Here is a 23985-nt window from a genome sequence, read left to right as displayed (position 1 = left end):
AATAAAAAAAAAATTATTAGAGAAGAGAAAAGAAATGAGAGAAGTAAATTGATTCACATAAAAAATATAAAAATACTTAATATATAGCATTTGAATTACTGATTATCAAATAAGAACTTATCAATTCATCCAATTAGATGCAAATCAAATAATATAATTTCTTGAATTATTTAATTAACATAAAATTGATAAATATAATTTATAGTTAATATTTAATATTAAACATAATTATGAAGAGAGAGAAGATTTATTTTCATGAGATAATAATTAATATTTTAAAAATTAAACCACGCCAACTATTAATTTAATTTTGTCTCGTATATATTTTTCTTACACACTTGAAATATTCCTATGTGGACCATGTTTATGTTTGATTTTGTCAAGCCCTATCATTAAATTATATTAATCGTTGTACGATATTCTACCCCAACATTTATTACTGCTGCATACTCGAATTCAACTTGACATTGTCCGTTATCTTCGCCAAGGGTCCCTCCCAATTTGGGTTGGGTCCATTTTATTATTGATTTTATTTTGTCAAATTCCTTTGTTAAAATTAAAAAATCTTATATTATAAATTATATATATATATATATAAAAAAATTAACGCTTTCTCTCAGTTTTTCCATTGCTTGGTTTCCTTTGGTTTCAGACGAGTTTCCTGCCTTTCGTGGCCTTCCTCTCCCCTCAGAATAGGGAAGGCCCTCCCTTGATTGGATTATGGGTAAAACTTCTTCCCATCTTTGGGTGTAGATGTGTACATGCTTTTCTTTTGTGTTGTTTACAGATCTGTGGGTTTTCTCTTGAAAGTTCCTATAACAATCTTTTTTTTTTTCTTACAATAAAATATTATAATTAATATATTATTTTATTAATATTTTATGTTAAATTAATATTTTTCATGATGGTATTTTTTTAAAGGAATATTATTTACATGTATTATTATTATTATTAAAAAATTAAATTGAATTTTATTTTATACAATTTTAGTGGGTACTATTATTTTAAGTATAGTATTATCATTATTTAGAAAATGTTATTTCATATACTTTTACTAGAACTTAATTTAATTATATTACCCAGTACTCTTGGACCTACTTGAATGAACCTAAAACCTTTAAGCACTAAAAAGGTAATTAAAAGTAAAAAATAATAAAAAAACATTTTTTGAAAAATTTAGCAAACCCCACCCCCCCTCTCTTTCTCTTCTCCCCGCTTCCCGAACCCCTCACTCCTTTCTTTCCTTTCTTTCCTAGAAACCGGCTAGGGGCAACGCCAGCCAGTCACCTCCACCCACCGGTAACTATGAAGGAATCAGAACGGCGACTATAGGGATCCTAACGCACGTGCACACAACAACGTTTTTCCAAGCGTGATTTTGGTAGTTTTTTGCAATGGATAGAGGCAATTTGGGTGGTGTTGGAATCCTCGTGAGAAGAGCTTTCTTTTGAGACCAACCTCGAGTAAAAGGTGGCCAAATGAAGAAGTTATGCAGGAGAGAAGTTTTGGATTTTTCGATCTTTCTAGCTAGATCCTAGCTAACCAGCGACCGAAGTGGACGATTGGGCCTGGAAATCTTCATTTACTCTTCGCAAGCTTTGATTTAACACCAACCACACCTCGATTGGAGGTCGAACAGAAAAGATACTCATTTGATGGCTAAACTAAATCGACCAATATCAAGCAATTGAAGTAGAGTTTTGATGAATTGTCTACAGATCTGTCACCAGTAGCTCATGGGCATTCCGAATATGCACTCGGATTGACAATAGCTCCCCGACACTAGGGATCGAGTTTTAAGCCTGATCCGAATGCTCAGCAGTCTGTTCCAAAATATAGTCAATATTATAGTCGATCCTAGTATTTTCAGACGTTTCGAACGCATTCCAAGCAATAAAATTGGCAAAGGTAATCCCAAACTCAAGTTGTATAATTTTTACCTTAGTTAAGCTAATTTGTAAAATATTCCTAGCATGTTGAGAATAGCTAAAACAATTTATGTGGACTTTAAGATAATAAGAAGGACCCCTAGGAATATTTTTGAAATTTTTGGATGGCATTTTGATAATTTTTGGACTGTAAATGAGTTAGAGACCCGAGTTGGAGTTTGGACAATTGGGCTTAGATTAGGTTCTTGTAGGCCCTAGATAGGCATGTGATGTTGTTGTTGTGGGCCTAAAGCCCTATGTGTTGTTTTTTGCTGAGTTTTCTTGTAGAAAATTAGGTCCAGTTATAGGGAAGACTCTGTCAAAATTTCGACAAGACCTTAGAATTTATTCTTACTTCTATAAATTAAATTAATTGATTAGTTATGTCAGTATATTGATAGAGGTCAATGTGTCTATATAGGTAATCAAGCTAGTCGTCTTCTCATTCTAGCCGGACCAGCTACAGTCAAGTCAACCAGTCTGTGAGTTAGATATTGATTTTTTTGTAATTTCAATATTAATTATATGTCAGGTATGCTCATGTATTTTATAAATATTCAATTATGCATATGACTAATAATATATATATTAGGGGCATTCTAGTTGCTACATATTTAAATATTATTATTTGTCTGTGATTATCACCCTGAGGATAATTTAGAGTTATGTGTGTTATATATACATAGTTTATGATGGATGTGGATTTAATGGATAGTCGTGGCTTGAGCTGGTCTTACTGGGACCCAATTTTTATGGATATGGAAAGTCGGGGGAAGGCACGGCTTTGAGTTGATCTCGTTGGCCCCTACACATGGATTTAAGCAAAAGTCCAGCTTGAGTTAAGCTCATTAGTAGGATTTGGACTAAGAAAGCTGTATAGAGGATTAGCTCTCATATTTATGTATTGACGTGATACAATGTGTGCGTGTGTAGCTCCAAATTATCTTCTTATGTGAATATTGAATGAACTATTTGTTTTATGTGATAGATATGCATTTCATGGTAGGTTTGTACTAATTTTAGGTACTTATAGAAATTGCATCTATAATTAATATCTAAACTCTTTTAGTCGAATGCCCATTCTTGTTCAAATATTTTTTTTCCCAGGTTGTAAGAGGAGCAAGTTTATTTTCGGGTTCAACTTGTATTTGTTTCCACAGGTTATGGTTTTTTTATATATTAGTTTCATAGTTTTTATTAATTATCTATTTATCTGTTTGTTTAATTATTAGAACTCCTTTTGTGACACTAGTGTATATATATATTGTAATAATTAATGAAAATTAACTATATTTTATTTTATTTTGTTTTGCATGTTGGGCCTTTATTTTGGTGTGATCATAGACTTGAGAACAATAAGGCTTATTACAGGCTTTTTGGACTTTATGTTAGCATAAGTCTTAGTGTCGGTCCGGCTCATAAAGTTGGGCCATGACAGTTCCTGTGAGGTATCTGTTTGTGTTTGGTTGAGGATGGCCCTGATAAGGGCAATGGTTTTGAGGTCTATTTGGTCCTAAGGTTAGCATCCGATTAAGGGTTAAAAAAACTGTAGGTAGTAGGTCTCGGTTGTTATCTAGCTCCCCTTTTGAAAGTCTAGCTCTGTCATCCTCTTTTTGGAGAAAATTTGTGCTGGTGATTTAGCTTGGAGAAAGGCTTATTGCTTCCTCAAGCAATGGGGGAGGTGATGCCTGGGTTATTAAAGTGCCTCTCTCTAGGGCTTTTGAATCTTGCCAAGCTTTTGCTCTGTCCTCTGCTATGGCTAGGGCTTTGGTTTTTGTTGCTTTCTTTTGTGGTGTGTAGTTGGTAGCTGTGGTTGTGCTCATGGGATATACCTTTTGGTTGGTAGTGGTGCATGTACAGCAGGGCTAGTTGCGAGTCTCTAAAAATTTCTTTGGGAAGACTTCTAGAGAATCCTAGGGTTTCTTATGAATATAGTTTTCCTTATTTGGTTTATTTGTATCTCTTGCCTTGGCTTTATCAAACCCTACCTTTTGTATTTCTCTTTTAAAATGAATAAAATTTCTATTTTAGTTAAAAAAATAATTATTTAGTATCTCACATAATATCTTATTAATTTTACATTTTAATTTTAATGTGGTCCATTATTTTAACACGTATCATAAATGCTCTACACTCTAATTTTAACATGTTGCATTTTGCGAAGTCATTCTACGTCTATCATATTTGCCCTACACTTCAATCTCAATATGCTCATTTTTATCACATATCATATTAGCTTATTATTATTATTATTATTATTATTATTATTATTATTATTATTATTATTATTATTATTATTATTATTATTATTATTATTACACACAGAATATTACATGAATAGAGTGGATACAAGTGAAGGGGTGAAGGAGCCTCCCCTCCCTCTTTTTGGAAAAAAAAAAAATTATATATACCTAAAATTAAGATAGCAAATATATTACTCTTGACCCCTTCATTTTTCTAAAATAATAATTAGATATATTGTAACCATATCACATAATAAAAAAAAAAAAAAAATAATAATAATAAATTTTGCAGAGTTGAGATATTGTTATGCTAAAAGAATATTTTAAAGTGAATAAAATAATAATAATTAAATATTATAAGGCAAAGTATCTATTTAGAATATTTTAAAATAAAAAAAATAAAAATTGAAATATAAAAAAGGAAAAAAAAAAAAAGAAACAATGAGAAAAATAATCAAGCTAAAATGATATGTACTTTTATTATCACCCTTGATTTCGACATAATTAAAGAATGAAATTGCTTGTTTGCTAAGATAAAAGCTTTTTGGTCTGTCTTCATATACTTGATTTGCCTCTTGACCCGATTCTTAGATCTCATAATTTGCTTCTTAGTAAAATTAAAAATGAATTTCTCTCTAATTGCTTGGTGCTATAAATTTAAAAAAAAAAATTACTAAAAAATTTACTATACATCTACTTATAGATGATTTTTATGAATTGAAAGCGACATACTCTTTTTTGATATCTTACATATAATAGTAAAGATAGGTTGCATAAGAACTATTTAATGTCATGCTATCTAATGCTGAGTACGGGTTAAAATTTGGCAATTTTTTTGGGTTGTAAATCATTTTAATCTCATGGTACTTTGAGTTGGGCAACAAGCTAATAAGTTTGACATGCCTTAGTGTGCTTTATTAGATGCTAGTCTCATATTTTGAGAGGAGCCTCCGAGCTTCTTATATTTGTATTCTTGTACTAGATTTTTCACTCAACATTTTAGGTCCTAAATTAATTGTATGGGGTGAGTTTGCTAACCTAAGCACAGTATATATGGACATTCTTTGTTTTTTTTTTTTAGTTATTTAAAATGAATAAAATATATCATTTATAAAAAAAAATGAATGTTGATTATTATTTAATAAAAGTGCAATTTATAAATTTTTATTAATTATAATAATTATGTGAATATTTAAATTCTGACCCCTTTAATATTTAATTTTATATCTATCCCTATTTATGGATGTGGTTAATTAAACATAAACATACAATCATACTATAAAGTTAATGACGAGATTTGAACTTAAAATCTCTTAGACTGATTGAACCTCTCTAATATTAGATTAATACTTTTTCACTTCAATTTTAATTTTTTTATTATTTTTATTATTTCTCATATTATATTTAACTATACAATCCAATTTCAATGCATCTTTCTATTTTTTTTTTGTCTCTCCATGTTTAGTAGGTGTCAAGAGGGGTATTAACACTATCTCTAATAGTTAGATGTTCAGTTTTTTAAAATTTAGTTCACATTTTAAAATTGTAGTATGTGGTGTGATGAAGGAGACTGAATAGTGACTGCTTCTGTTTCTTGCTGAATGCTGTTGGAAAACAGCTCCTTCAAACACAGGCAAAGCAGAAACAAGAATTACATTTATCCCCCTTTTTTTTTTTTTTTGGATTAAGGGAAATAGAGAGAAGAAAAAAGAAAAAAAAAATGGATTTCTCTAATTTCTCTTGTTTGGACAATAAATAAGGGGAGGGAAAGAAGGAGAAAGGGGAAGAAATCTAATTTTTTAAATTTTCTTATTTCTCTCCAAATATTTTCCTCTAAATTGGAGGAAAATGAGGAAAAAAAATGAGAATAATGATTAAAATTATTTAAATGTCCTTATTTTATAATTAAACATAAAAAAAATCAAGGCAAAATAATTATTTCTCTAATTTTTTAAGAGAGAAATTGTATTTTTCTCCCATATTAATAATCAAAGGAAATTATATTATATTTTATTTTATTTTTATTTCTTCTATTTAATTTCTCCTCATTTCCCATTCCAATTAAGGAAAGGGTATATCACATTCAACTTGTGCATGAGTATTCCTCTTCCATCTGGCAAATTCTATTTCAGATAAATGAATCAGTTCTTAAAAATTGAGAAACAATGCCTCCCCGTAGAATGTCTTCAAACTCCAGTCTATGAATTCTACAAAGCAAATGAATTAACATGGTGGCATTGGCTAAGTCCATATCAAATCCTCAAGCTTTCATTTCCTTGCTAATCTTGACAGCCAAGTCCAATCTCTCTTGCTCTCACAATCTTTAATAAAAGATGACAAGCGAGCCTATTCTTAGTGGATCTAGATTTAATCATCTTGAAATAAAGATTCATTCCCTCTTAATCTTCCCAAATTTCGAAAAATGGCTATATATATGCACACCAATAGATAGATATTCATTGCCAGAAAAGGCTCAACTTACTAGCACCTACAAGATCTTTGTCCCTATAGTAGCCCTTCACCGAAAAATTGTAAGCGGAGGTAATGGCAAAAATGACCTTTTGCTTTGTGGCTACCTTAGCATAAGGGTAATTTTTGTAGCCCATCCATGAATTTTACTTTATATTTTACTTTCATCATTTAATTTTAATTTATTATTAAAAAATTTCTAAATTTAAATTTTATTTCACAAAAAATCCCTTTAACCTGCAATAGTAGATTTTCAGATTAAAAAATCACTAATGCTACAATTTGACGTTTATAAATGCAGTTTCAGTACTTTTCGATTAAAGTAAATACTTACTATTTTCAGGAAATAAATAGTTAAGATGACGTTGATAATTTGTAACAAGTTCAGATGATGATTAAAATGGTCTATTTTTTTTAGTGTGAGAGAAAAAGAGGTAAAAAAGTAATTTCATTATTTTTTTTTAACGTGAAAACTTATTATAGACTATAACAGATTATCGTAATTTTCATGAAATAAAATTAAAATTCATAAATTTTTTAGTAATAATTTAAAATAAGAGATGAAAATGAAATATAAAGTAAAATTTAGGAGCCAACTATAAAAATGATCATAGCATAAATAATATCAGCAAATTTTAAAAGTAAAAAAAAAAAAAAAAATGGATAGAGAGATTGTCTTGATAGCAATTAGTAACGTCATTGTCCATTTGAAACTGTTTTACATTGTCGCCCTAATTATAAATATTTTTAAATATTCTCACGTGGTCTATACAATTTTATACAATAAGAAGTCAACATATCCTAAAATCCAGGCTATAATATTAGATTCTTTAGAGAAATTATATAATAAAATAGTGATTGATATAATATATTCAAAATAGAATCACAATCCAATAGTTAGTTGACATGTATATATATATATATATATATATAAAAGTGAGTCTCAAAAATTTATAATCACCTTGTTTTTTTTTTTAATTATAATCATATTTATATATATATATCTAAGTATTATTTATTTACCATTTTATGTCAAATGCTAACATGAAATCGTAATGATAATCTATAATTTCTTGATTCTTTGACTCTCCATTGAAACAACTTTGTAGAATCCTTGGGAGCTGGATCATTTCCATCCATATGCCTCCAAAATTCTTTCTCCATCACAAACAACTGAAATTGAAATTCTCAGATAAAATAATTTATTCCGATGAATCGAACGGTGACAGATTCGGAATTGCTTGATGTCATTTTCATAATCAGCCCAAGAAAATCAGGAATGAAACCAGACAAACTTAAAGACAAAGAGCACAAGAATAAATAGAATATTCAAGACCCAAGAAAACCAAAGAATTTCAAAGAAATACAGATTCACAGACATGGCTTTAATGCCATGTCAATTTTGTTAGGAACAAAGCTTAAATTTGCCTCTATATATATTTTTTGGGATATTCAAATAATTTCAAAATTATCTTTTGTCCCAATTAATCTACAACTTTCTAATTAAGCCTTTTTTTTTTTTGTTGCCGAAATTGATTTTGCAGCACCAAGTAGATTTATGAAGACAATATTTTTACAGAAAACTGATTGAATTTGCACATTATTGTTAAGAACTAAGCACATGGATGGGATCCTATATTTAATTCAGAGTCAAGCTTCAATGTTCAAATGGCCCAAAAGGTACAGAAGTAGCTATGCTAGTACTGCCTCTGATACAATAGAGGACTACCCATGCTTTTACTTTATCTTTCCACTACTCCGACAGGGACAAAAACACAGAAATGACGATAGAGAAGTGACCAATTTAGCAAACCCACAAAGTCTGGCAAACGCTAAGTAACTAACAACATTTAAATTTCAATCTATTTGTCTTTTATGGACCAAAATGTTAGTGTTTTTGATGGGTTGCAATGTATGAAGTCACTCAAAGCACAGGCAGACACAAAAGTTTCCCAGGAGGAGCTTTGTGCTTTTCCCCCTGAATCTGATGATTTTTGAATTGCTTTTGGAATCTCAAGATTTGAATTCTCTGTGAGATCAGGAATTGCAAAATCATTTTATGGCCCATAAAGGGCTGCTTTTAAATCAAGGCAAAGGAAGATCCCATAATTCTTTTTTTGAGAGAACCAAATGTTTTGTATATATTTATATTATCCAATTTGTAGCCCCTAAGCTTTTTAGAATTTGTATATTAAGCTTCTATTATTTAATTGTTTACTTTTGAGTCCAGAAATTAAAAGCATTGAAGACTTATAAAAATTGCATAATAATATATATTATTTTCTCAATGTATAAATAATTGAGGTTAGAGAAAATTGATTTTTTTTTAAATGGGTTTTTTTAATTGCAGTTAAATATATATATATTTTTTATTGTTGTTCTAATTGAATCCTCTTAATTTCCCTACAAGGATAGGAGTGTTGTGTTCATTGTCAAATCTTGCTTTGCTCTATTTTGAACAAATCCCCACTAATAATTGAGCAAGAAAGATTAGGTGTTGAAGGTGATATGAGAGGAGACAAAGGCCAAGGAGGGACCATCACCATGTCCTTTGCAGTTTGGCTCTACTGAATTTGGCATCCATTTCTTTCTTTATAAGTATAAACTTCATTTCTTTCTTTATAAACAAAAACTTACTTCTTTAAATCAATCTTCTTCATCATTTGAGATTGATTATTGTTTGATTAGATGGACTCCCATTATTTAATTAGATCTTTTGGGACCCCTTTTTCAATTATTTTCTTTTCTCTTTCTATTTTTTTAAATTAAGATTTCATTTATTTCACGAAAAATAACTTATATATGAAAAATATTTTTTTCATGAAAATATAATTTTAGAATCATTAACTTAAAACTCATCAATAACGTGAGAAGGTAAATTCTACAATACACCAACAATATATGTTTTTCACTCACATTAATGTAAGATTCACTTTCCATTATTTATGGATGACCCATATTTACATTAGTGTAAAGAACATTAAAATTTAGCTTACAAAAAAATAATTTATATATAAAATATATTTTTTTATAAAAAATATTTTTCGTATGTATTTTTTATGAAAATATTTTTAATTATTTAATTACTATATTAAACTAATAGTACGTAGCTATATCATATAAGTATAAATTTTTACATTTTAAAAAATTTATCAAAATATAAAAAATAAAAAATAACTTTCTTTTTTTAAATATTTATTTTTTCTTTTATTAAAAAATATTTTGTGTTAATTTAATTTTTTAATATTTCAAATACTAAAAAAAATATATATATATTTTTTAAATAAACGGAGCCTTAACTTAAATTTTATCATTCTGGGCACCACAGGCGCCTCTTGGGCTCAAACAGAGGCTCCATAAAGTAAAAAGGTTTAGGGTCCACTCACGTGTGTTAAACGCATAAATTTGTGGGTCCACCTTCTTGCCGCCTCCGAATGGGCCGGGGGTGGACTTGTGAGTTGTTAGGTTTCTCGCATTCCGTAAAGCCTCGGCATGGAGCAAGTAAAGTTTTCATTAATTAAATAATAATAAAATTACTATTTAATTCCTATTTTTTAATAAATTTAAGTATTTAATTTCACCTTTTAATTTTTTTTAAAAGTATGTTTAGAAATTGGGATTGAATTGAATTTTAGGTAAGTTTTTCGTTTTATTTTTTATATTTTAATTACAATTCATTTTATTTTAATACTTTAAATTTTAATTTTAATTTTATATAAATGTTGTTATGAAAAGTTATACTTAACTTATTATTTAAAATTTCAAGTTATCACAATATACTATATAATATATCATTAAGCTATTTTTTGGTTATATAAAATTTAATTATAAGATACATATATAATCAAGGATTAAATATATTATATAATATAATAATTATAATACAAACTAATATATTAATTTTGATATATATTACAATTTTAATTGTATATAAATAAACATATAATTATACTAAAAGAATATATATATATACATATATATATATATATTTAAAATTATTTATTTGACTTGGTTTTTGATTCGATAAAAATGAAGGATAGTTCTGGTTTGATTTTTAATTAGAAAAAATTAAAATTGAATAAAAATATTAAAATAAATTTAATTTGATACGATTCTAATTTATTAGGTACAATTTTATTCAATTCAAAACACTTAAAAATATGCAAATTTTTATTAATCTGGTTATTTTACTCGTGCATTATGTGAATTATTTTTTATTTTTTTAATAATATAAGTTAATATTTAATTTTTTATATTTATATTTTTAAAATTGTGCCAAAATTTTATTAATTTTAAAATTTTGAAATAATTATGTTAAGTACAAAGTAAAAGAAAATAAAATTACTTTATTAAAAAAATGAGGTGTTTTAATAAATTTTTACAATTTATGTCATGATATTTTTATAAATTAATATTATCTTTTTTTGTAAAATAATTAATTATAAAAAATTATTAACCTAATGAAAAAAGTAGAATTTCTTCGCATAAAAAAAAGCTTAAATTTTAATTGAAATAATAGGTTTTAAATGTGAATGTTAGATAGCCATACTTTTATCTATTGTCATCTTTAATTAATATTTTTAATTTTATTAAAAATATTATATGTATTTTTTTATATGAAATTTTTTTATTAAATTAATAAATTTTTTGTAATTAATAATTTTGTAAAAAATAGTATTAATTTAAAAAATTTAATAAAACAAAATTAAAAATTTTGTTAAATTATTTATTTTTTATAATAAAATAATTTTACTTTCATATAAAACCAAATAACTATAAAGGACACTGTTTCCAAACTATAGTTTCTTTTTGGATTAAGTATTTTTATCTGACATTGCTTGTCTGTGGATTAACTTTGGGAGAGTCTTTTAAAATAGAAAATACAATAGCATTTCAGGAGGAGAGCAATTTAAGAAAAAGAAGAAAGAAATGAAAAAAAAAAGAGAAAATTGTGAAATCAAAACAACAGGATGGGAATTTTCAACCTCAAAAAGAAAATAAATGAAAAAAAAAAATTAAATGACTTGCTAAATTATGAATTGCACTTTCTGTATGTCACTATTCAAGTAGATTATTAGTACAAAATTTTACAAAGAGTAATGATGCTGCCTTGTATAATATAATCATTTCTCACACTTGTGTTTGATGTTTCTGATAAAATTATTGTTAGAAAAATTATTTTTTTAGATATAATTATTAAAAAATAATTTTAAAATTAAATTTAATAAAATTTAGTGATAAAAGAATTAAAATAATAAAATAATTTTTTAAATACTAAATCTACCATTAAACTTTTTCTTTTTTTTTTAATTTTTATTAATTTAATACTCTACATTAGTTAATAATTATAATTCAAACCATTAATTACAATTTGTATCACTTTTTAACAAAGAAAAATGTAAAATATTAATTTAATAAAAATTAAATTCATGTATAAAAATACAAAAGGATTTTTTTTTTATATATATTTTTTTATAATGTGGGTAGATATAGTAATTTTATTTAGTGGCTGGGCCAGCCTGGATTTTTGTCATTTTCCTTATATTTAGCATACTGATGTTAAGAAGTAAGAGCCACATTCTTTGTATTTGAATAGTTGAAAATTATATTAATTTAATGATGCTGAAATTAAACTTAAATAAATTAAAAAATAATTAAACACAGAAACTGAAAATGAATATACATAAAAAAAAAATATTTAAAACACAACATTTGTATTGCAGGGGCTGTTTAAAAAAGTCGTATCTGGAAGCAGCGGAAACCGATGGTGGACATAACAAAATTTTTGGGAGTTCAAACTGTGCTTCCATCCCGCCCAGGCTCCGCTTATATCAATAGTTCAACACGCACGCTCTCTCTCTCTGTCTCTTTCAAAACCACCTAAAAGCGCTCTCTCTCTCTCTCCCTCACACCCTCTCTCTGTACTGTCTGTAGAGCTCTCTAGACTGTCACTGATAAGTCCCAGGAGCTTCCAAGAACACAGTAAGCTCATCTAGCTCTCTCGCTCTCTCCTTCTTTCCCTTCTTCTTCTTCTTCTTATGTATTCCTTTTTGGTTTTTGAGCTTTTCAATGTGTATGGATTATTTCTTATTGCTGTTGGATGAAACAGACCCGCTGATTCTGTTGGAACTTTGATATGTTTGGAGTTTCTCTCTTGATAGATCTGTGACCGAGGCTCTTTTTCCATACATTTCTTTCGTTTCTCTATTTGCTTTTTCCTTTTCTTTTGTTAGCTGCTTTGGAATTTTATGAATTTGTGAGTGCATTGTGTTTTTTCGTTGTGAGTTTGATGTTTTTCTCTGTTTATAGCTCGTTCCTGGAGGAATTTTGGTTAATTGAGGGTCGTAGCGTTTTGGGTTTGCTCATTTTGAGGTTCATTTCAGTTCTGATTTTGAGTTTAAAGCTTTTGGTCCATTTACTGCTAAGAATGATTATTTGCTATATGTCGGGTTTGCATTTTTTGTTATTAGTGACTAGATGTCTAAACAAATCCTGGATCTTACTTGAAAGACGTGAAAATTTTTAATGCTTGCTTCATTGTTGCAAAAAATGCATAAATGGGAAAAATTATCTTCATCTGGTTCTTACAGCTAACAGATAGAGGTTCAGGTACTAAAATTATACAAATGTATTGTTCTCCATTTGGCTTTGCCCCTTACCTAGCAAGAAACTGGGATGTTGCACATGTTCTCACCATTGTTGTTGAGAACGGATGCTAAAAATAGTTTCAAAGATGGAGGAGTTTGAGGGGTTGACATATGTGGTTTACCGTTTACCCATGGCATAAGTTGAGAGGAATAGTAGAAAAGATTAAGGATATTGTCATTTTATGTACCTGTATGAAGCTTTTGGTAGGGAAACAAAAGCAGAAGAAGAACAACAAAAAAGGGGCAAGGATATAAATTTAGAAGACTTTAAGGCTGTGTTTAGATACCTGAATTTTAGATATGAGCTACTTTGCTAAGATGTTCTGTCAATTAAGATATGAGTTGGTAGTTCATTAATGATAAGAAGCAACAGGGAAGCTCATGTTTGTCTAAAACTTTGGCACTTTATGTTATCTTTCAATATCTTCTGTAAATTTTAAATGGATCTAGTTTGCCATTGCACTGTGGAATTTGAAACAGTAGTGTTTCAAGTAATAAGTGCACCCAAACATGAATAAATAGCCTGTTTGTTCAAGGAGTTATCACTTCGGATTTCTGATTAATGGCTACAAGGAAGAGAAGATTGAGGATGTATTGCATAGTTTCTTTAAGTTGGAGATCAGCCTCGATTTGTCATGTGATTGAAACATAACTTTTCAACAAAGGGTTGAATTAAAAACTTGTTATAAAAAAATTTGTCAATTTTCCATTCAAGAGATATGATTGCCTATGATTTAGGCCCATAATTTATTGAACTTGTTGAAAAGGGATTTGTGTAGTTGATTGATGTGCTTAACTTTTATCATTTTTACTTGTGTTGTCTATTTTTCTCAAGAGAAATAAAATGCTTGTTTAATTTGGTGATTTTCTTAAATTATATAGTTCGTTTAACAACTGATTATTCTAGCTTGGATTTATGCTTTATTTCTCATCTAATACTGAACTTCGGTTATTATTGCAGGTTCAATGAAGAGGTATTCAATTTAGAATCATGCAGTGCTCTTCCTGAAGGCAAGCAAATATGAATATAGAAAATAAAGTTGCTGCCAAAGTTGAAGAGCCCAGTACTCGAATGACTCGTGCACGGGCTAAAGCCTTGGAGACTTTACTTCCTGCCTCAAAACCGTCTTTCAAAAAGGACCAGAAGTGTGTTCTTAGAGCCAATACCAAAAGAACAGCATCAGATGATAACAAAGCTTCTGTTACTGTGATTTCTGGCCTTCAGTGCAAGAGAAGGGCAGTGCTTAAAGATGTGACTAATTTAACTCGTGAGAATTCTTATGCAAATTGCATCAATGGAACTAAAGATCAGGTAAAGTATGTAGTTTTTTATTTGGTAATCCTAAATTCCTAATTCTTATTTCAAGGTCTAGTATGTTGCACTGATATTCATCAAGAAGATTTACTTCTATCTAATGTTACCAATTGTTATTTACTAGTTGCAAATTTTGGTTAAATGAACTAAGGTTCCTGTCTGTTGATATTGCTTGTTCACAGACTAGCAAGCAGGCAAGAAAATGCCCCACAAAGAAGAATGCAGAGGTAGCTGCTGATATCTCTATGGAAATTGCAGAGGGTGAAGAGGATGTAAAAGCTAAGTTAGCTGAAGAATTGTCAAAAATAAGAATGGTGGAAGCACGGGAGATCACTTTACCAACAAAGACAGAAGGAAAACAGCAAAGAACGTACCGTGGTGCAAGAGAAGGTGTTGTAGCAGATCCAGTGCTTCCAATGCTGGCTCTCACAAAACCTGCTGGACTCCGAATCCCTCAAAAGAAAGGTATCTGTTCCATTATGATTTTAATATGAATATTGCTCTGAATCATGTACCAAAATTAAATTAATCAGCTGATGATTGCATCTTTTCTTATTTAGTCATGAGGAAAACGTGAGTAGTTTCAACACAACTGAGCTAAATTTGTTTTGTTGGTTGGCATGGTTGGTGTGTCACTGTCAGTAGAATAGCATTAGGTTTTCGGAAGAAAATTACATATCAGTGGAACTATATTGCCTATTGCATTGTTCTGTTCATAATTTACTACTAAAGGGCAGTGCCTTTCAATTGGATATATGCAGAAGAAAAATGGTTTTGCAAGAAGCTGGACCCCTCAAGTGGTTCAGGCATAGTGGACATTGATTCAAATCTAAAAGATCCTCAAGTCTGTGGCATGTATGCCCCTGAAATATATAACAACATACGGGCTAAAGAGGTTGGTCCTGAAATTGTTACTCTGGTAGATGCTGTAATAATTTTTCATTCCTTAATTATTGTACATTCTTAAATGTAAAAAACAACTGTTTTACATCTCAAACACATTGTTATTATTTCCTTAACCCTTTATTTTAATTGCTACTTTTACACCTTCATCTTTGTGAAGTATTAACTTCTGACTACAACTTAGCATAATTTTGTTCAGTAGGATTCTTGCAAAATCTATTATCTAATTGCCATTGTCCTCCAATTTTCCTTTCCCTCCATGGTAATGGTAAAATGCAGCGCAACAACACTATTATTAGTTTGCTACTTCAGTTTGAAAGTGGAATTTACTCTTAGCAGGATGCATAGGAAGACAGAACTGGTGATTTAATAACTTACTGTGTCACCCAACAAATATGTTGCTAACTTTATGGCATTTCTACTTCTACAGCTTGACCATAGACCTTTGACCAATTACATGGAAAAAATGCAGCATGATATCACTCCAAGCATGCGAGGAATTTTGATTGATTGGCTTGTGGAGGTCAGTATATCCAGAAAGCCATTTGAGGCACATGCCTTAAAACAGGCATAACAATTTTGTTTTAACTAAATGGTAAATACATTGAAATAAGTTCACAATCTTTGTCCATTAAATAAAAGGGAAGGAACTCTTTTGTCTAATCCAAGAAGCTATCATTAACTTGTTAATTGCACTTTCATCCAATCTTTCTTAGTTAAGTTGTATTATAGCGTACCAACTTTGTTGCATCAATCACAATTCAAAACAATTTTATTTGATGTTTTTCTTTATTTTCTTTTGCATTCTCCTATCCCTTTAATCAATGTTGGCTATTTTCAAACTTGACAATTATTTTCTTGAGCTAAAGGATAGCCCAAAGTTCTGTGCATAGGGCCATCCATAGAGAACGCTTGGAATCTTTCTTCGCATTCTTACTGATTTGGATACCATTTCAGTAAGAAGGTCTAAAGCACATTTGTCTGTTTTCATGCATATTTTTGGGATTTCTTTTCATTATATTTTGTTATTGACATAAAACTCCTTATTTTGATGATAGGTTGATTTGTTTCATTTTTATAACACATTGACCAAAAATTAGGGATTTTTGTTATATATGAAGCTCTAGACTATTTAGGAATACGTTGATCTTTTCTCATTAAAGTGTGAACTAAATATTTGGTCTTTGTTTATTGTTATTAGATGCAAAATTGATTGAAAACTAATGATTTATATGTTCTCTTTCAGGTTTCTGAAGAGTATAGACTTGTTCCAGATACACTTTACCTTACAGTTAATCTCATTGATAGATTCCTCTCTGAAAATTATATTGAGAAACAAAGGCTCCAATTGCTTGGCGTTACTTGCATGCTAATTGCTTCGTAAGTTTCATGGTGGTTCTGAATTTAGTGAAATGAAATGTGCTGGTTTTCTTCAAGTTTTGAGGTCACATTACAGTTGGTATAAGTCTAATGATGATAACAAAATGATGATCAATGGTGATGGAAACCCTTGACGTAATTAACACAGTATGGCAAAAAATTCATTAGGTGCTGAATTGTACTTTAAAAAATTCTTGACATATATTTGGCTACTAGATGATGCTAAATTTGATGCACTAGACATGTTTACATCTCCCTCTTTATTTCTGCAATTTTTTTGTAGAGTGTGGAGGTTAATATGTTGAAAACATTTTGGTACAAGTCCTCGTTTGATAGTATAGAAGGTCATATTTCAAAAGTAACAAAAAGAAGTAGTCTGGGAGGACAGGGGCTCAAATCCCAACACCATCCATCCCCTTCAAAATTTTTGTGATGTACACAAAAATACATCAAGGGTTCATATAATCAATGGCAAATACATTAAGACTTAATTGTTATTGTTGTATACAGAAACACAATTACTACTATTGTTGTTGATAGTTTTATGTTTTACTAATTGTATCTATTATTTGGTTCTTAAAAATCATGGTTGTAGAAAGTATGAAGAAATTTGTGCACCAAGAGTTGAAGAATTTTGCTTCATCACTGACAATACTTACACAAGAAGAGAGGTAAATGTATAGGCTACATGACAACTTTACATATAAGACAGAACATTATGTGCTCTATTATTGACCTTTTTTAAAATTGATTACTTGTGTGTTTTCATTCTTCCTTTTGTGTTTTCTTAGACCACATGAATTGTTTGAGTCTTTCATGCCCGAGTATGGAAGTATGATAAGTTAGTAGTAGAAAGAGAGAGGAGAAAGGAGAGAATTATAATGGCCTGGATGGAAATAGTATCAAAAGATTTATAATTTTTTGATATTGAATCAAAATTGAGCAGAAGCGCAGACCTTTGAAAAGTTATATGAGAAACTTGGAACTAAAGAAGGAGAGAAAAATATTTATAGATTAGCAAGGAGAAGAGAAAAGAAATGTCAAGATCTTAGTCAAGTTAGGTGTATTAAGTATAAAGAAAAAAAAGTGTTGATGAAAGATGAGGACATTAAAAAAAGATAGAGAAATTATTTTGATTATCTCTTTAATAATAGTCAAAATGGTAATAGGGTGAATATAAACTACAGAGCAATAGAAAAGAATGTGAATTATACTAGAAGAATTAGATATTTAGAAGTAAAGGAAGCACTTAAGAGAATGAAAGTGGGTAAAGCTTGTGGACCCGATAGAATACCAATTGAAGTGTGAAAGTGTTTGGGAGATTGGGACTGGCATGGTTAACTAAATTATTTAATAAGATTCTAAGCTCAAAGAAAATGCCTGATGAACGGAGGAGTATTTTAATATCTATTTTTAAAAATAAGAGAGATATACAGAGTTGCTCAAACTATAGGGGAATTAAACTCATGAGCCATACTATAAAGTTGTGGGAGAGAGTTGTGAAACATCGACTATGTCATGATACTTCTATCTCTCTCAATCAATTTGGCTTAATGCTCGGTCGTTCAACTATAGAAGTGATTTTTTTTTCATTAGAAGCTTGATGGAGAAATATAGAGATGTGAAAAAAGATCTACATATGGTTTTTATCGATTTGGAGAAGGCTTATGATAGTATTCCAAGAGATATCTTATGGAGAGTGTTAGAACAAAAGATGGTATCTATTAAGTATATACAAGTGCTGAAAGATATGTATGAAAGAGCAATTACTATTGTACGCACAGTGGGAGGGGACACAAGAGATTTTTCTATCTCAGTTGGATTACACCAAGGTTCAGATATAAGCCTTTATCTTTTTACATTAATTTTAGATGAATTGACGTAACATATACAAGAGAGTATCCCTTGGTGCATGATTTTTGCTGATGATATAGTTCTGATAGATGAGACGCTAGAAGGAGTCAATAGAAAGTTAGAGCTTTGGAGAAGAACTCTAGAGTCAAAGGTCTTTTAAGTTAAGTAGAACGAAGACAGAATACATGTATTGTAAGTTCAGTGAAGGCCGAACTAGTGATAGGAAAGGGGTTAGTTTGGATGGAATGGTACTGTTCCAAAGTAATCACTTTAAATGTCTTGGCTTAGTCTTTCAAGTAGATGGGAGATGTGAGGAGGATGTTAGTCATAAGATTAAAGCCGGATGGTTGAAGTGGAGACGTGTAACGGAAGTTTTATGTGATCGCAAGATTCTCAATAAGTTGAAAGGAAAATTTTACTGTACAGCTATACGACCGGCCATATTATATGGTAGTGAGTGTTGGGCACTGAAGGAGTTGTATGTATCTAAGATAAGAGTTGCGGATATGAGAATGTTAAGGTGGATGAGTGGCCATACTAAATTAGATAAAGTCCGTAATGAGAGTATTAGAGAAAAGGTAGGAGTGGTGCCAATTGAGTATAAGTTGAGAGAAGGGAGATTGAGGTGGTTTGGTCATGTGAAACGTAGACATACGGAGGTTCTAGTTAGATAAGTAGAGCACATTAGGTTAGAGGATAGAAAAAAAAGGAGTAGACCTAAACTGACTTGAAGGAGAGTAGTACAATATGACCTAGAAGCATTACACATTTTTGAGGATTTATCCCAACACAGTTTAGAGTGGAGAAAGAGAATTCATATAACCGACCCCAAATTTTTGAGATAAAGGCTTAGTTGAATTGATTATTGATACAAAATTGGTTTTAAACAAAGCTAAATGACAAAAAAGATCTATGTAGCTGATTTTAATTAGTTTAAGATTAAAGCTTAGTTATTGTTGTTATTGTTATTGGCTTTGAGACAAATCATATTGTAGCATTTGAGCTGCTGACCTCAAATAACCAAGGTTAAAATTATTCATGTTTTGGGTACTAAGATGAAATTTTTTGATAAATTGTCTTTGTCACTTGCCACAAAGCAAAATAGAACTTGCAAAGTTCCTGTTGTATTTTTGGAGGCCAAGGTCTTAGACAAATTTGTGAACTCGAAGTTACCTTTCTTACAATCCTTAGTGTATAGAAGAATTCAAAGTACCATTGAGCATACATCATGTGGCATACTTAAAATCTATGCTAGATACGTTTTCCAATAGTAAATTTAGTGGCATGCTGATATATCAATATTTTTGCAGGTATTGAAAATGGAGAGTCACGTTCTGAATTTCTTGTACTTCCAAATCTCTGTTCCCACCACAAAAACATTTCTGAGGTAAAATATTCTCCACTACTATTGGAAATGTCTCATCTGATGGTTAAGTTGCTTATCTTTCTGAATCTAATGATTGGTTTCAGGAGATTCATTCAAGCAGCACAAGCATCTTTGAAGGTATTTTGAATAGAAACTGTTGTTTGTAATATAACTACTCGAAAATTAAGCAAAATAAAATTGAGCTGATTCTTAATTCTCGTCTGATATAGGTTCCTTGTATTGAACTGGAGTTCCTGGCAAATTATTTGGCAGAGCTTACTCTTGTTGAATATGACTTCCAAAAGTTTCTACCTTCTCTTATAGCTGCATCTTCAGTGTTCCTTGCTCGGTGGACTCTCGATCAGTCAGACCACCCATGGGTCTGACTTCTTTAATTCCATTTTAGTTTTTATTTTATTTTCTCCTTATTTCTTTCATTGTCTGAAGACAATAGCCCGAACATATCTTGCAGGGTCCAACTCTAGAGCACTATACAAGTTACAGCCCATCAGAACTGAAAACTACAGTACTTGCACTTGAAGATTTGCAGCTGAACACTAATGGTTGCTCCCTAAATGCTATACGTGAAAAGTATAGACAAGAGAAGGTAATTAATTACTACACCCAAGCATATATAGTTTGCTTATTTTATTCCATCTCAACTGGTAACTCATTCAGGGATTTTTTTTATTTTAATTTAGTTCATCCTGAACTCAAAAGATAAGATATATGGTGAGACTCACGTATTTGTATCTTGAATCAATAGTGAACTCGGTCTAGATAAGAATCTCCCCTCATTCAGATAGTCTTGCTGCATATAAGATTTGCCTTAAAAAATCATGGTTGCTAGCTCTCTAAACTTGCAAGAAAGCAAGACATCTTTTTGAGATTCCTATTTGTATATGAATCAAATAAAATATGAGCATTATTACTTTTCTGATACATGGGGAGCTGACGGTAGACTAGATCAACTATTAGGTCAGGTTGGGCCCACTCAGGCCTGAACCTCTTAGGCTAGAGCCTAAGCCCATCTGGATCAAGTCCAGCCCAATATATAGCGGAGTTTAGCATGTCCAAAATGTGCCCATTTTCATTAATTGTTATTATCATGACACAGTTCAAGTGCGTGGCAAGCTTGACGTCTCCAAAACGAGTTTTATCACTCTTCTGAAGATGAAGAATAGTTGGCCTGCTTTAACATGTGCAGTACTTACATTGAGGGTCATCCTGACTTTAAATCACAAACATTTTCTTTTCCAATCAAAAGTTTCCCATTTTTGATTCTGTAATATCTGTCTTTCATTGTTGTAACATGTAATAATGTGCTGGTGCTTCCAGACCACCAAAGTCCCTGTAACCACTAGTTGCAAGTGTAACACACTTACCTATTCTCTTGTAACCAAGTAAGTTCTTTCTCAAACATAGACAATTTCCTATTCTCTTGGAAGTTTTAACAGTAGCCATTACTCACTAGGTTGCAACTAGGCACTGGGAAGGAGATCACTTTTGTATGTAAACCTTGTGAATTATACAGTGAGAAAAATAAATACTTGTGTGTCTTATATATTGAGCAGTTGTCTTGCAGTGTAATGTTTCTTCTTTTTCAATACAACTCATAAAGATTGGAAAGAACTAAAATATGCGTTTTGCCTTCCAATTTATATTTCAATCTTGTCATAGAAATTTGTTGCATATTCATATTAGATTTATTAAGGTTTCAGGTTGGATTTGTATGAATGAATGGAAAATTCTGTCATATATCATTCGAAAGACTGCATTATAATTGTAATGAATCACAAAATTATAGATTACATATTCAGACAATTAAATTAGAGATAGCTCCACTCTCTTTGTAACTAAAAGTAGAAAAAATTAGCCAAATTATCTTTTAATTAGTAAATAAACTTTTATTTATTTTGAAACTTGACAAAAATTAATAACTCAATCTCTATTTTTTAAAATTGAATTAATTAGTCCTTAACATTTGATTTCATTAACACTTTAGTCCTCCGTTTACTTTTTTATACATTTTTTTCATTAGCCAAAGCATTTAAATTTTAAAACATTGTCAAATTTCACAAATATTCTCAATTAATAAAAACACTTTTCCAAGAAAAAATTATGAAATTTTTTTCCAAGTTCTTCCATAAAACATTTTCAAAGAAAATTTTGTTTATTTCAAGAAAAATTGTTAACCCCTTTTAAAATATGCATGCACAATGATGAAATTTCTAAATATTAAACCTTTTGTTTTTTTACAATAAGTTTTTTTTTTTCGAAAAATAGGAATTTTGACTTTATTTCTTCAAAATAAATTTTTGTAAACATATTTTTCTTTCAAAAAATTATTTTCTTGAAATGCATTTTTTTAGAATTTTAGAAATTTTTTTAAAAAAGTTTTTAAAAAATGAAATTACTTGCTAATTTTATTAAATCTCAAAAATTTAGTGGTAACTTAATTTGTAGTAATGTCTTTTCATATATATTTAATAGTAAGAAATTGTACTTTTTAGATGAAATGACTAAATTATTGATGTGGTGCAAACCAAAAAGAATATTTTTGACGCAAAAAATATGTATTTAATTTATAAAGAATAATTTATTTAAATTTCAAAATATAACGATTGACTCATTAATATTATTGAATCATATCCTTTAAAATATATCAATTTTTTAATGAAAATAGGTAATTGCATAAAACATTGGGGAATTTTTACATCAACAAAAGAAATATAGGGAACATCACCCCTAAGTAGACCTAGTTACCAGGCTAGTTTTGATTCGAACAAGTCTGGAACTTTCGATTCCTGTTCACTCAAAAGGGTGAATCATAACTAGAACTGCAAACTCCTCAAAGTTTCAGTTTTGATTCTAGTCTTGATTTAATATGGTCTAGTTTAAATCTAATGGTTCAATTATTTTAGATTTTTTATTTCTTTAAATGGAAAAAAAAATTTAGTTCGGCTCGGGACCATACCAGAAATTCCAATTCATTTATGGGTCGAGTCAATCCTCAAGTTTTTACAATTCTGGTTTCAACTAACGTTTAACCTAGTCTACTTCTAAGTATCAATTCTAAGTATCAAGTTAGCAGCAAGAGAATGAGCATGAATAACCGACTTATGGGTTGACGACTATATTGTCTACTCACATAGCAAAAGGTGACAAATATAGAGACCTCATTTAAGATTGCAACTGTTAAGGAATTGCATAACTCACCTACCTGAATTCGAATTCAGTAAACATTCTCGTTCATCCTAAATTAAATTATTATTATTTAAAAAATATTAAAATTAGTTTAATTCTATATTTTAATTAATAATTTATATAAAATATTTTTATTAATAATTTATATTCTAAAAATTTATTAATTTTATAAAATATTTAAATTATATTTTTTAAAAATAAAATATATAAAATTTTATAAATATTATTATAAAAAACATATACTTTATAATCAATTAATTATTTATATAGGTGAATTCGAGTAATGAATACTCAAAATGTAAATTCTGAACCCGATATATGTATTACTTTTTAAATTGAACTCATCCCAAAAATGATTATATACCATCCAAATCTATCTTATTAGGGTTTAGATAGATTGGGTATCCACAAATATCCAACCTGTTGTCATCTATAACCTCATCTAAATTGTATCATCCAAAGCAATACCCAGTGGATCTAAGCAAATCTCTGTTCATCGTTGTATGGTGACAACCTTCTGCAAATATGACTCCAGCAACCATTATCATGAGCAAACTAAGTGCAAAAACATATCGCTATTCAGCAATGTAAATGGTAAAAGAGCCTTGTACATGTCTGCAAGTCGAGACTACAGTCATGTAGAATCACTGTTAACTAAAGCTGATGCATCAAC

General features: G+C 29.7%; 1 protein-coding gene across 2 annotated transcripts; it reads left to right on the top strand.

Moving 5' to 3' along the window:
- Positions 1 to 12475: 12475 nt before the first annotated feature.
- LOC110667538 (cyclin-A2-2) lies at positions 12476 to 21671 on the top strand. Of its 2 annotated transcripts, none has more exons than XM_021828395.2 (12): positions 12476 to 12622; positions 14249 to 14599; positions 14785 to 15067; positions 15364 to 15497; positions 15936 to 16028; positions 16752 to 16885; positions 17481 to 17556; positions 20050 to 20126; positions 20210 to 20243; positions 20336 to 20485; positions 20578 to 20712; positions 21223 to 21671. In XM_021828395.2, the coding sequence occupies exons 2-12, from the start codon at positions 14309 to 14311 to the stop codon at positions 21274 to 21276; spliced, it is 1461 nt and encodes a 486-aa protein (XP_021684087.2). In that variant the 5' UTR covers positions 12476 to 12622; positions 14249 to 14308; the 3' UTR covers positions 21277 to 21671. The 2 variants fall into 2 exon arrangements, with proteins under 2 accessions (XP_021684087.2, XP_021684088.2); XM_021828396.2 differs by lacking the exon at positions 12476 to 12622 and adding an exon at positions 12689 to 13012.
- Positions 21672 to 23985: the final 2314 nt, after the last annotated feature.

The sequence above is a fragment of the Hevea brasiliensis genome, chromosome 11, assembly GCF_030052815.1.
Source record: "Hevea brasiliensis isolate MT/VB/25A 57/8 chromosome 11, ASM3005281v1, whole genome shotgun sequence".
NCBI lineage: Eukaryota > Viridiplantae > Streptophyta > Magnoliopsida > Malpighiales > Euphorbiaceae > Hevea > Hevea brasiliensis.
The sequence above is the reverse complement of the archived record's forward strand: the minus strand, read 5'-3'. Positions and strand labels throughout refer to the sequence as shown.

What these genes read in the sequence shown, in the direction of transcription:
- LOC110667538 (XM_021828395.2), top strand. Translation starts at nt 14,309, where the DNA reads ATGAATATAGAAAATAAAGTTGCTGCCAAAGTTGAAGAGCCCAGTACT. An exon ending in ACAACATACGGGCTAAAGAG is followed by an intron (nt 15,498 to 15,935) that starts GTTGGTCCTGAA and finishes CTACTTCTACAG; the next exon opens with CTTGACCATAGACCTTTGAC. An exon ending in ATACTTACACAAGAAGAGAG is followed by an intron (nt 17,557 to 20,049) that starts GTAAATGTATAG and finishes ATATTTTTGCAG; the next exon opens with GTATTGAAAATGGAGAGTCA.